Source organism: Calonectris borealis, chromosome 7 (assembly GCF_964195595.1).
Source record: "Calonectris borealis chromosome 7, bCalBor7.hap1.2, whole genome shotgun sequence".
NCBI classification, from domain to species: domain Eukaryota; kingdom Metazoa; phylum Chordata; class Aves; order Procellariiformes; family Procellariidae; genus Calonectris; species Calonectris borealis.
This window is the reverse complement of record NC_134318.1, coordinates 15,601,725-15,616,128: the sequence shown is the minus strand read 5'-3', so window position 1 is coordinate 15,616,128 and position 14,404 is coordinate 15,601,725. Positions and strand designations below refer to the sequence as shown.

The 14,404-nt window shown below is 37.1% G+C and overlaps 1 protein-coding gene across 5 annotated transcripts; it reads right to left on the bottom strand.

Moving 5' to 3' along the window:
- Nucleotides 1–5,646: 5,646 nt before the first annotated feature.
- DYDC1 (DPY30 domain containing 1) lies at nucleotides 5,647–14,032 on the bottom strand. 5 transcript variants are annotated; one of them, XM_075154352.1, is made up of 7 exons: nucleotides 13,915–14,032; nucleotides 12,479–12,631; nucleotides 12,257–12,379; nucleotides 10,443–10,523; nucleotides 9,406–9,498; nucleotides 7,695–7,753; nucleotides 5,647–6,799 (listed from the first exon to the last, which is right to left on the bottom strand). In XM_075154352.1, the coding sequence occupies exons 2-6, from the start codon at nucleotides 12,623–12,625 to the stop codon at nucleotides 7,700–7,702; spliced, it is 498 nt and encodes a 165-aa protein (XP_075010453.1). In that variant the 5' UTR covers nucleotides 12,626–12,631; nucleotides 13,915–14,032; the 3' UTR covers nucleotides 5,647–6,799; nucleotides 7,695–7,699. The 5 variants fall into 5 exon arrangements, with proteins under 5 accessions (XP_075010453.1, XP_075010451.1, XP_075010452.1 ...); XM_075154350.1 differs by lacking the exon at nucleotides 5,647–6,799 and having other exon boundaries at nucleotides 7,553–7,753; nucleotides 13,905–14,032; XM_075154351.1 differs by lacking the exon at nucleotides 5,647–6,799 and having other exon boundaries at nucleotides 7,553–7,753; nucleotides 12,479–12,634.
- Nucleotides 14,033–14,404: the final 372 nt, after the last annotated feature.

The window sequence follows — 14,404 nt, the reverse complement described above, 5'->3', positions numbered from 1 at the left end:
TTTTTTCATTTCTGCAATGCAGAGTATTCAAGTTATGCTCATCACAAAAATCACAGTACTCCAGGAAATGGACTAGCAACACTAGGTCTTCTCAAGGAAGCAGACCCAGTTTTAGTCCTGTAAAGGGAAACTCTGCTAAGAGAGTAAAGGGAAGCTCTACTAGGCAGGGAAGGAGAAGGACAGAACTACCAACTATTCTCTTTACCATCCTAAGCCCTACCCTACGTGGGTACATAGGGTACCCATGGGTAGTAGCTCATAGCTAAACATGTGCAAGAGCTGCTTTTAGGGTATATCTCTCTCTTCTTCCACTCCAATATTTTCTCATCCCTTGGTTCTTTTTCTTTTCCCCTCTTCCAGCTTTTCCCACTAACGGATTTAAGGAGTGTCTTAATTTCCTAAATTCATACCAATCATTGATTCCGTTTCCTAGACAGAGGACTATTTCCTGTTTCTGAGGTTGACAGCTTACAGGGTTCCTGCTACTGCTCCTTTCTTATGTCCACAATCCACATTGCTTGTAATTAAACACCAGTGTTGCCTTTGGCCTCTCAACAGTTAGCTAAGAAGTCTACCAGAAAATAGAGAACAGAGCAGACCTGCCATAACCAAAACCTATCAGCTATTCCTATCAACTTTTAAAAGAAAAAGCATTTGACCTGTACATATTAGAAGGTATAGACAGTGAAGTGAAAGAAAATCACATTTTCTGCTTTTGAAAATTAGTATTGAAATTGGCATCCATCATAAACCAACTGCTCTAAGACATCCTCTTTTCTGTGTCTTTAGAAATCTTGGCTAATAAGAAAACTAATGGTAAGTCTACAATGCAGTTTATTATTCACCACTTCCCAATTGCTACCAATGGCTTGGCATCCCCACAGCAACAGAGAACAAGGCATTTGGAGGTTTTGGGTGATCAGTACTATTTTGTTACCTCTCCACCTCTGCAGTACCATAAAGTACGTCACTGGGATTATGTAAGTCTTTAGAAGCAAGATCAGCAAAGTGATACAGACATACCCACGCAGCTGGCATGAATGTTTTGCTAGGGCTCAAGTGGGAGTCCTGCCAGTAAGTTCAGTAAGCCCAGACCTGATCTCCTTAGAAACTAAAATATTCTCTACATGGACAGAAAACTAGAATACAAAATTCATTTTCAGATTTTGAATTTACAAATATTTGAACCTATTCAAAGCTGCAGGCTTCATTTTTCCACTGGTTACAACCTTGAAATACTGTAAGCAATAAGATTTTATTTTACTTAATACTAGGAATTTACTTATCCTACCAAACAAAGCAAAATACAGAATAGTCAATGGATCTTTTTTTAAAGGTTACATGGTCCTTTCATTTAAAGAAGTGTGAAAAAGAATATTGGTGTGTTGGTGCTCCCAGCTGCATGAGCTTACCACACATATAAGTGGCAACTTTCTTGTAGTCACGGAATAGTGAGACAGTTGTAGCTGCAGGAGAGACATTTGAAGAAACTGCAGCAAAAAAAAAAAAAAAGGAAATCTGCCTTTACAGTACTCTATTTTATGTCAAGAGTCAGGCCAAGTATATAGAAATATATAGGTCTGGCTGTATTCTCCTGATTTTTGTGCCAAGCAAAGCTTGGGCAAATTCTAAGACAGATTCATACATCATGTAACTATGCTGAGTTTCAAAGTAATAGTTTTTTTTTTTAAAAAAAAAGCTAGAAAAGTCACATAAGAAGGGTAAGGGGAATATGTGTTTGAGTTAGCAGTGGCCTACATCTGAGCAATGGTAAAAACATTTATCCTAAAGACATTAAGAAATCAGTGTCTATAAAAACATGATCTGTTGAGGTAGAGAATAGTGTGTTTCAGAGGGATGACTGATCATAGTTCTTGCCAAAAAACCTGACTAAGTAGTTTTAAAATACAAGTAAATACAATAACACTTAACTGAAGCTCAAGTGAGAAACAAAATAGTGGTGCATTTTTTCTATAGGCTCCACTTAGATAGATACATATGCCCACTGAAAAAATGTTGAAGAACAGCTGCCTCAGAACTTCACAGCAGTCCCAGCCCTAGAAATTTTCAGCTGTTGGTGCCTAAGGGTAACTTTTCAGTGGAGCTAGGTTTACAATGAAACCACCAACAGATCCTGTTTCCAGGGTTACAATTATCGGCTAAATAAATAGCATTTTTTTAAACTTATCTATTAAACACATCAGTGGCAAAACCGCAATTGCTTAAGATAATAATGAACCAAATACAGGTGTGTCTGCATGCAGCCAGTCATTTCTGGAAGAAAGTACATTCAGGAGGTGGAGTAGAAATGAAGCAGAATGATTGGAGAAGCCCAACACACTCCCAGGAATGTGACTTGAAACTGAGCAAAGGGGAGCTGCAGTGCCCCTTTGCTGCAACGGGAATGATTTATTATCTGAAAGTTTCCTCTCTCCTGCCCTCCCCACAACAATTAATCTCTGTTTTCTTCAGCAGTATCTTTCCCTCCATGTAGTTTGAGTCAATCAATTCTCTCATGTTTTAATATTAAGTATATTAAAAGTTTAATAAATAGGAGACAGCTTCTCAGAGGTAGAACTCATGCTCATGTTAGTAGAGAGCTCAATCCTCTTGTGATTTCAACCACGGCTTTTTCAGCAACTTCAATGAGAACAAAATTGAGATCCTTGGAAGACTACTTCCCCAGTGCACCAAAAAATGTTTTGCTTCAAATTTTTTTTGGAAACAAAACAACATCAACAATCATCTCCATTATAGAGCTGAAAATATGATTCGGTTCATTAAGAAAAACAGACTAACCAAGATACTGATCAAGTTCAGACATATTTCCTCCTCCTCCCCCAGAAAAAACTAATTTCTTTATCTGGAATCTGCTAGACTATGTCTAAATTATAGAGGAACCACTTAGTAAAATAATTTCTTTTGTCCAGAATATAATTTGCTGAACTCAAACACCAATGGGTTCTTGCATCAAACTAAAATCACATATTTTTCACACTTACTTTCCCAAGATTATAGAGAAAAAAAGTCCTTTGTAATAGCAACTTCTGATGAGATCCATGAATGGCCACATGCAGAAAGTGGCAAAATCTCCTTGGAGAGTTTGTTAGAAAATTCCTAAACCTTCTAAATGCTGCTTAGAGGGGATAAGATTATTCAGATAATTTTGGTATGATATTCCTAAATATTAATGTTTTTTTCTAAATCAAACCCAAGCTTCACATCATCGTTTAAAGTACACTAAAATTTTAAATTATGCCAGGTGCAAAATGATGGGGAAGAGTTTTGATTTTTAGTGACGTATGTATTTCTGTGTCAGTAGAGACATCAATACAGCCTTTGTAATAGGTAACAACTCAAATAAGATTAACCAAGAAGAAACAAATGGCAACCTCTTCTACTTATTACGTTACTTGACTGTTTGCCTGTGGATTTACTTTCAGGTGATAATACAAACATGCTTGGTATTAATAATAAAATGGTTTAACAAAATCACTTTTTTTTTTTTTTACGTCCCCCTCAATTAACTCATGTCCATGTAGTCAAAGGACTAACTTAAGGAAGTGGTTGTCTCAATTTTTTTCAAAATGGCCACTGATTCTGGAAGCACTCAGGCCTCTCCACACAGGCCCTAGTGAACGTAATTTCTCATGACATAGCATCTTCTAGAGTAACTTATTTCAAATAAAACATAGTATAAACGACAACAATTCTGACCTCTGATCGAAGTTAAACACTGATTTTGGTTTATGATAATGATTCTTCGAGGTGCAGGTTAACAGGGAAGACCCACAGCATTTAAGGTGGATATACATCTGAGAGCTCTAAAATGCTGTGAATCAGTCTTCTGCTTCTTAAAAAGCTTGCTACACTGTGACAGCTCGATTAAATGACACGTTCCTCCACCTTACCTTTCTTCCACTACTATTAGCCCAATAATACCTATATAAATGTTTATAATAGAATAGCTTCTTCCATCATATGAATTGAAACAAATACACAAGTATAAAGCAGAAAGACTGTATGAGGGTTTATAAAGGTAATACCAGAAAACAAACAGAAGTAAAAAAACATCAAACAAGTGTACTAGTAAGGTATTTTTAAAAGTAGATCAGTCCTTATCAGCAAATAACAGGATTAGACTCTCTTTTCTAGCTGTAGTCAATAGACACCATTCTTTATGTAACCTAAGTTCAGGAAAAACTTCACAGAGTAAAGCAATTAATAACTAACTTCAAATATGATATGAGTAAATTGTATTAGCAAAGTTCAGAGGAATTCAGTTTTACATTTAATCCAGACTAATTCATCCGACTCTCATTATCATTAGCAAATTACTGTATAAAGCTTTTGCTTACAAAAAGATAAGTTAGTTCCTTTAGACTATGAAGGAAAATCATCCATCATAAGAAAGGGGACTGCAGACATAATAAAGCCTATTCTGTTAAAAGATAACATTAAAACGTGCTTGCTGCAACATGTGTATCTCCTTCTAGGAAAAAAGCTTCTCACATTGCAGGGCTGAGTTTCCATCCTTGTGAGCAGACTGATAGTTAATCTGATTCATTTTGTCCTATTCTGGGCTTCATATCTGTTTTCATCCTTATGCTTCACTATTGCTGGAATGAGAACAGCTGTGAATGGGCACGTTACTATCAGCACATTCTTCAGAGGATCTGTACATGGGGTGTGACAGCCTAAATAAATCTGCTCCTATTCTGAAGACAGGAAAAATGACAATTTCATAAATCTTCTGTCAGTATTCAGCAACATTTTCCATCATCTGCCTCTGAATTCCATCTTCTTCATTCCACAAAAAATGTATTCAAAGTGAATGCAAGCTGTAGCTTAAATTAAATTAGGTAATTGCATATATTTTTTTTTCAATATACGACTTCAGATTTTATGCAGAGGTTAAAGTGTATTAACACTTCTGGAATCACATCATGTGCAGTAAAAACCAAATAGTATCTTCTCCTCTGTTCTCTTCCTGTTCCAGGCTCTAGCTTGCTATACACCAAATAAGGTTAAAGTTCAGAAGGAGAAGGCAAAGATGATTTTAAACTGCCTTAATTTCCCTCCAGGCTTAGACACCCAAGCAGAAGTCATCTTTGTTTTGAACTACATTTCCATGTTACCTACAGGCTGCTTTGCACCTTAAGAAAGCACTGAGCCAAGAACTGTTTACCCTCTGGTCCCATATCCAACATAAGAATTCCTATAAAGCTGTAGAAGGTGATCAATGCACTAGGTCTACGCACATCAAATTCTGAAAAAATGGGAATTCCTATAAATAACATTTGAATAACTTATGTCTTCTGCACATAATATAAGAGCAAAGGAATAGGTAAATGGGAATCTACCATTTTATTTTGACCCTTGCTAAGCAATTTTTTGATAAAAGTTTCCATCCAAAAATTCAATTTCTGTCTAGAAAGAGAATGGGGAATATGAACTGCAGGATCACAAAGAAAAAGTCACAGTTAAAAATAAGCTGAAATAAAATGACAAACAAAAGTTGTAGTTTTCATGGGTTGTAACTGACAGAGCCACCAGTGTGTTTATTTAGGATGCACTCTAGTGGACACACATGTAACAAAATCAAAGAAAGACAAATGTTACGAAAAGATGAAAATGAAAGCCACATGTTGGAAGTAGTAATTAGAATTATTTATTAGCATGTTTTAAAATACTTATAACTTGAACATATTTCCTAATTAAATATGAAGGCTGTATGAAGGCTGAAATTTTCATAGTCAACATGGTTGGACATAAAATGTAAATGGACACAAGTTACTTACCAATTTTTGAGAATTTTAATCTAAATAACAAGATTCAGTTATACATACTGGCTCAAAAGAGAAACTCCATCTATTTACCCAGTTACTCCATCCTTTTGAGATTGGCACAAAAAGCTGCTGTGCATACAGTGTTAATAAGTGTAATTAGAACCGTAGTATCTTAAAATGCAACCTTAAAATGGTAATATTTTAACTGTTACTAATAAATATAATCATGAACTCTAACAAAATCAGTTTACTGGAATACCAACCATAAGGGCATAGAAATTGTAAACCTATACCAATGCAGAATAAATGTAGATAGCAAACCCTGACCACCTAGTCACAAAAGTAGTTCCATTCTTAATTATTTAAAAAGTTACACAAAAATTTCTGACTATTTACACCTGGAAAGTGACATTTTTCTCTTTTGATTTTAAAGATGTTCATATAAGACATTCCAATTAACACCACCCAAAAAGCAACATGGCACTAAAGAGGGCAACATGATTTTTTTAATAAACGTACTTTATTATTTTTATGGGAAAAATGATATATTACTATACTACAAATGAATAGTGCTTTCCTTTCTAAAAATTGATAGGATTATGCCTAATATGAGCTACGTGAACAGAACAAGTTGTTTAGAACAGGAACATATTTATTACATGATTGACCTTTGCCTATTGGACATATAGATATTTTTAACAGTTTGCCAAAGATAGCAAAACCCTTAAATCTAGCTATAATATAAACAAATTAAACTGAAATTATCCCCAAAATCTCTTTCATCCCAAAACTGAAGAATGCAGTGAATGCACTAACTATGCCCTGAATTTGTAATGAAGAATATTTTCATTATATAATATTGGCAATAACTTAATGTTAATTGTCCAACTAACCTGTATTATTAGAAGACACTGAGATGCAAAGGCACGTTTTAGCCAAGAAGTGTAGGATTTCTTAATGCTGGTGTCTTTTCCATTTATAATGAACAGACACGGAACATTCTTGACAACCTGTACCAAGATATCAGTAATTACAGAAATTTGTTCTTATAAAAATTAATGCAGTCTTTAAGGATTACAAAAATTATTTTTATAGATAAATATGGATCAAGCCAAATATTCTTCAAATTTTTTAGAAGTGAAGCTTTGAGAACTAATAATGGTATTTGGTAAAGACAACACTGGTGTACTGATTTGCAAATTCAAGACAAATGCAGGAAAGATTATTTTAATACTTGACTAATCAAAATTGATATGCAGACACTTGTAGCTCACTTAATATCAGGTGATAATAAAGCCCAGAGCAAACACCTTGTGTTACAAAAAAGTACCTCACAATTTCTAAGACAGACAAGATCTTTTAGTCTACTGAGTTACATAGAGTTCAATTTATCTCTTCCAGAAAAATTGGAAAATCTTGTGATTTGATTTTTGCATCTAGTTTGATGTGCAGAACTCTCCATCTTCTAATCTATAAAGCATTCCCTCCCTCTATCAGAAACCATTCAAATTCTTGGAAAATTCTTTTTCAATAATGTTTTATTCTTTTAATATTGATTCAAATTATCATATTGTAGCCTCTACTCCAAAATAATCTTGACACATTAATTAGATCTATAATTACTATGTTATTACACTTCAAAAAATCAATGGGCAATAAGCAGAAAATATATTTACTGCTTTCATTTCAATTGCAGTTTTATTCCTCTGAGTCAGCTGTGCTAGCTACAATGGTTTAAGAACAAAAAAGGAAGCATCACATGCCAGAATTAACAGACTTTATATAAACACCCAGAAAGCACAGAAACTGAAACAACAGGTATGTAAATCAGTTCTATATATAAAATACATAAATTAAGACATTACACTTCAGGATCAACAAGGAATGAGTAGAAAATATATTTACTGCTTTCAGATCAGTTGGGAACCTTCTTGTTCTGATTCTGCCATGAGATCTGTTATACTCTAAAAACAAAAAAGAAATTCTATCAGTTGCCAGCATTAACTGAACTTTGTAGAAAGAAAAAAAGAGGAAAAAAGAAAAAACCCACGTGACAAACAAGTCGGTATTCATCAATATAATTATGTATTCTTCCATTCAGTGAAATACTATGAAGTTTATCACTAGATTTTTATTATAAAATATAGCAAGTCTGGATGAAGTATTATGATTCTGAGAACAGAACAGTTTCAATAGTGCAAGTCTATGTATTTTAATTGTATTGATCTGTTCTTAATTTGTAGTTTAATTCAACAAACATATTACTGTAAAACCTGAAATAACATCACCAAAGGCCAACGTAATCCAACTTTAAACGACTTTTGGCATGAAAACTTGGAAGATGGCACATATAAGGAGAAGCAGGTAAGTTTACTACTCATTTTCACTTCTGGTTTTGCAATTCACTTACTTAAGAACACATAAAATATGCCTGAAGCCTCAAGAATACTTTTTAATATGTAATTACCAGAAAACGATAAAAACTGGGGCTATACGAGACCTTGAGAACTCAACTGATTTACCTTAGTGAAAAAAACACCTGTGAAAACCTGACCGTAAGAATAGTCATAAGTATGTTCATAAATATATTTAGAGAACACTTATAAAACAGGCTGTTATTAAAGCAACCTTAAGCATAAAGCATATTAACATCACAATATAAATTCTGAGCTAGAATTACACTACTGATACCAGAAATTAAGTGAGCAAATTATTAAGGCTAATAAAGGAAAAAAGGTTCTGATAACGATGTACCAAAACTAGTATATCAAAATATCAAGTCGTACCAGTTGGAATACTCTAACTGGAAAAAGTCAGATATCAATATCTTTATGACCAGTGAATACTCATAAAGCTGAGTGATTTCGCAGGAATTGGCAGTATCTGTAAAATGTACTGCCATGCCTTATAATAAATGAAGGCTGATTCATGGCTTCTCATTTCCCTGGACTGTCAAGTATAAAAGGAATGGAAAAAAAACAACAAAGAAAACCTGAGCATAGAAGATGTCCGAGGATCACAATATAGAGCCATAGTTGTAGAACTGAAAGCAACACATTCATGTTGGCACAGGGCTCAGGTAACCTGATTCTCAGCAGGTCCTAGCCTTAGTGAGCACTGTGTGTCCTTAGTATCTGGTCTTTTGTGTTAAATTTTTGCTCAGATATCTCTGCACAAGAGTGCATTCTGCTACACAAAAAATATACTTCACACCAACCAGAAAAATATAAATAACTTCAATCACTCAAAAACGAGTCATCTTTTGTGATTTAGTACATGTTGTATATGACTATCTGTTGACATGGCAAAGGAAGGATGCCTCCTCTCTGAGAATATTCATACTTTCATTTTTAACATGTCTGAATAAAAAAGGGCATTTTAAGCCTTGAGGATTTAGTCGCCAACACCACACAGTCTTTTAGAATGGCTTAACTTGTACAGAGAATAGGCTAAGGACAGTTTGAAGGTTGTGGCCAAAATATCATCCCTTAAAACCATAGTAGAGAACCAGCAGAGTCTTAACTGCAAGAGTTTTAACCTTTGATATGTGAGCACAGAAAAGCAAATCTGTAAGAATCAATCATTTATAATCTCCCTGTTCTTTCTAAACGCTTACCTCAAACTGTCCATTCTCATCTAGCTCCTCAACTCTGGTCAAATTAGGCGCTCCAGGTCTATCTGTAAGTTCAGCTATCGTCTTTTCATTTTCCTATGGCAATGAAAACCAGTTTTCAATTAAAAGTATTCCATGTCATGAATATCTATAGAGAATATTTCAGATGTGTTAAAATGACATTATGTATTAATATAGAGATAATACTTTAGATGCATGCTATACAAATGTGTTAGTATGTGAATATGGTCTTTGTATGGTTGTTAAGACTATTTTTATGAGTTATTTTAAATAACAGGAATTTTGGTTTAAATTTCTACATATTCATTTTTCCTGTCACTTTCATACTGCCATTTTTCTACAATTATGTTCTGTCAGTATTTTAAGAGTGTGCTCTAAAAATGTACATTATCTCTAAAATATGACATGCTCCACATAAATTTAAGATACTCACATTTAAAAGCTTTATTGAGATAAACATGCCAATTATCAGTATATGTTTTTACTGAAATAGCATTAAAAACCCATACATTTACACAGACATCTGTATACGCGTTCTTCTGTTAGTATAAATTCCTGTGCACCAGGAGGATTTCAGAATCAAGAGGCATCCCAATTCCAAACCACAATTTCTTTTCCAGGTACAGTAAATGGACTTTGCGCAGACACACAGTAAAACATTACTGTCTAGACACTTAAATTAGACATGCTTAAGTTATAATACTTTCTCATAAATACCGTCAAGGAATGTGAAAGCATCAACTAAGCTGACCTTACGCTCAACTTTGCAATAAATTTATGCTTTGTTCTGAATATAAACTAAATAAACCTAACAGAACAGACCAAAATTCAAGTATAAAACCCAGACTGGAAGCAAGGTGTTAGACATTCTTCCCCCATTTTCACAATTTTTTGAAAAAATTATGTGTTAGTTCAACACCCATGGGTTTCTGCCTTGTGTTTCATATTTAGTGCCTGCACCTGGAAAAGACAGCTGATTAACAGTATTTTCAAACCACTGACTAAGCTTAGACTTAAACCTCTTGATCTTTCTGCTGCAACAACATTTCGCCTTCTTCATTCTGCAGTTCCAACTCCTCACGTTCTTGTTCCAACTGACCCTGCAGTCAGTTTAAGAAAGGACAAATTAGAAGGAAAGACAACCAGATTATTCTTCCCCATCCGATTACTTACAATGTATTTCATGATTGAAATCTTAAATAAAATAAAAAGGGAAGCAGGAAACATAACTGCAATGTGAATAAAATAAAGCCCTTTCAGTATCATCTGACTCAACATTTTCATAGGTTTTAGACTCGCATGGATAGAAAGGCTTTACTACCAAGAGGAAGAAGAAACAGACAACTGAAGTTAGTGTACACTTAAGTTACTGTCTCATTCCTCACTCTCTTTATCAGTCTATATTCATTATCGCCTATATTTTGGATTAAGCTCTTTGATACTTCCTATAGTATCTAGCACAGACAGATGAATCCACATAGAATCAAATCTATAGAAAAGATTGGTAAGCGATGCCATTAACATTCATCATCATAAACCTTTAAAATTTCCAATTGGATATATCTAATACAAAGGGTTTATTATTTGTGAGCCTAAGTTCTACTGCATCAAAACTTCAGAAACTGCATAATCTAAGTGTTCATATTCAACAACACGAGGGCGTAGAGAATAGTGTTTGCTGTAGCATTTTGAGAGCAGTGACTACAAACATTGTCATATTGTAGTAACTACTTTTCACATTCCTTTTTGGTACATATAATCAAAACATGCCTGAGTATGTGACCAGCCAAAATTGTGAGTTAGGTTAAAAAATGTCTTTAATATGAGTATTATTCAACATCTTTCCCTTAGTTAACATGAAATAATTTATTTAATTCTCTGTGAATTATCTCTAGACACAATCTCATATTCTTGACTCCATTTACTATTTTAAATGACTCATGAAATCCTTAAGAACATAACCCTTGGTCTGCAAATTAGTAAATTCCAAATTTAAAAAGTGCAAGTGAAATAGAATGAATGCATCTTACAGTAGAACTGGGCTTAACAAGATCAGCACAGATTTAAAATTACACTTTTGATTTTAACATCATGAAAGTCAGCCATGTAAATGTCTGACAATGTCAACATTACCACAGCAAAAGAGGTTGTTACACGTGTGGTCAAATTCACATGACTCCTTTATAAAGGATAGCTAGAAACACAGATGTTATCTTTCTCATATTTCAAGTCCACACAGGATAAGATCCAAATTGCTTTATGCCAACAGAATGCTCAGGTAGCTAAGGAAAGAAAAAGGCACCTCATTGGATCAGGCTACAAATACTGCTTAAATATGCAATCTTCATTCACTGATTCCCAACCATTTTCAGGACTCTATAACTGTGTATACATTCTCATTACCTTTTTTTGTCTTACTGATATTACATTGAAGTAGCTTAAGACAATGATCGGTTATTAGTCCCAGGCCTCCTAGCAGGCCTGTCAAAATTTTTTGCAATGATTTCTAGGTTTATTTGTACCAGCTCTTGTTCATAATTAACTACAGAGGACAGTCGTCTTATTTTACTTCTCATGCAAGTCTTAAATTGCTTGCTTTTTACCTTAGACTCCTTCACTTTTTTAATAAGATTTTATCACATAGTATGTAAGTTTTCCTTCCCATGTGCTGACTAATCATTTCAGTTATTATTTAGAAAAGTGAGGTTAAAATACTTGTTTTATGCTACTTTCTATCAAAATCATTATACAGAGATTAGAAGTATACAGGGCACTAAAAGATGCCACAGCATCATATGCTATTTATAATTATCTATTATTAAGCATTATTAACCTGACGTTGTTCTTCAAATTTTCGCTGGATCATTAGCTCTTCTTCCTTCATTTTTCTTAACATTTCGAGTTCTACCAGGGCTGCCTCCCGTTCTTGTTCCAGCTCAATCCTCTCCAACATTCTCTATTTCAGAGAAAACACAGAATCAATGAAAAAAATAAAGAGAGATTAAATAGTGTGAATTATATTGTCATGATTTTTTTTTGTGCAAGATGGATCCACCTTCTTTTCCTCATTTAAGATTCTTCCGTAATTGTAAATCCAATGTGCCAGGTACTCTATTGGATCTGCTGGCCGATGCTCTACAACCTCTGCCAGTCCCATTTTCAAGCAACTTCCCAGGCATCTCTTCAGATACTGAGACTCCATTCACATCTACTAACAACAAACAGACAGACATTAGCCATCACTGTCAGAATCAAATTAGGGTTTTTAAGAATTATTGCCTCAGGTACCAAATACTGAATATAACATTACTCTTTTTATTAACTCTTTTATGGCAATTAATGGAAGTAAGTTATTTAAATTTAATATTGGTTTAGTTCTTAAAAGCTCCAGTGATAGATTAGTTATACCAAGCACTGCAGAAAAAATGCTCAACCCTCGCCCCCCCTTACTGTTTAGGCACGTATAATTCAGAAACTGCTTGGAAATATGCTGGTAATTCTAGGTCAGCATGATAGCGAAAAAACCTCAAAACCACAACAGGACATATAAAACTTCTATACAGATATTTGAAGAACAGTGAAGTAGTTCTGTTAACGATTAAGGATAGATTTTAGTTTGAACTAACAAAGCTATCTTTAGGATATATACAAGACCAGAGCCTGAAGCAACCACTATATACAGTTAATGAAAGGAACAAACCTCTGTACACACACACAAGGTTGTACTGGCCCTGTGCCAGTAAGCATATAACACATCTGAAACCCGATTTCTGCAATACTGAAACACCCTTCGTTTGCTGTCAACGGGACTGAATCCGTCTCGCGCAGCCCCGGCCCGGAAGAGGCAGCGGGTGCCTCGCTAGGAACGGCGCCCGTCGAGCAGCACATCCCCCTAAACACGCCGCGCACCTCTGTGCCACACGGCCCGTCGGCAGCGGAGAGCCAGGGCATTTCACACTGCCCCATGTGAAATGCCGCGGATGTAAAACCTCTCTCACCCCCCGCCTGCGCACCGGCTCCTGAGGTGGCGGGTCCGCAGCTGTCAGGACCCTGAGGGCACCAGTAGACCTTAATTGTCCTGACCATTTTCACCTGGAGCCTCCACCCACGTCCTCTGCCCCCGGGCTCCATTTAAGCACAGGCTGGGGTCTTTACTCCTCCCCTGACCTACACGCTGGGCGGGCCTGTTCCTAGCCCTGCTCCTGTGGTGCTTGTTCGGATTTCCTGGGTGAACCTGGCGTGTTGCCCTGCCTCACCAGGTCTTCTGTGGACTGTCGCTAGGACCCGGTGCTATCACCACCCTGCCTCTGGCGCCGAGGGGCTGCGCGCTGTCGGTGAGGTAATTACCCGGCCTGTGCTGTGGCCGCCCTCGGCTCCCCGTTCGCCTTCCCTCAGACAGCAGCCCCGCTCCTGCTGCTCCCTGGCACTAGCTCCCGGAGCCCCGAGCGCAGCCCCGGGACGGCAGCGTCCACCACACACACCCGCTCCTACCGACGGCCTGTCTCCGGCCCAGCGGCTGTTGGGCGCCTCTCCACCCGCTCCAACGCCGTAACGGCCACAACGGTGCCCTGCGCAGAGAGGCTCAGGGGAGGCGCGCACCGCCCCAGAACGCGCTGGGTTGCTAAGCAACACCGCTCGCGAGCGCACCGCGACCTCTACGTAGACGGCAGGAGGCACGCGATTGGAGGAAGGGCCCGGCGGCACAGCGGGGCGGTGCCGGGTGGGCGGTGCCAGCTGCCACCGCCCCGTCGGTAGCGGGCCGCGGCGCCGGGCGCGGGAGGGGCGTCCCGGACAGCGTCTGGCAGCCGCGTCCCTCACAGGAGCGGGGGGTGAACCACCGGGGACAGCCGAAACGGGGCGTCCGCTGCCGCTACCCCGCCGGGTCGCGGTGGGGTCTCCCTAGGGACAAACCCATTTTAAATGCGTTCAACACCATCTCTCCGGGACAGTTCCCTTGCGTAACAGAAGGGGTTTCCACAAA

Coding starts and splice junctions, on each gene's coding strand:
- DYDC1 (XM_075154352.1), bottom strand. CDS start 12,625: ATGGAGTCTCAGTATCTGAAGAGATGCCTGGGAAGTTGCTTGAAAATG. Junction 12,380..12,478: donor TCTTAAATGAGGAAAAGAAG/GTGGATCCATCT, acceptor TCTCTGAAATAG/AGAATGTTGGAGAGGATTGA. Junction 7,754..9,405: donor ATGAGAATGGACAGTTTGAG/GTAAGCGTTTAG, acceptor TTTTGTTTTTAG/AGTATAACAGATCTCATGGC.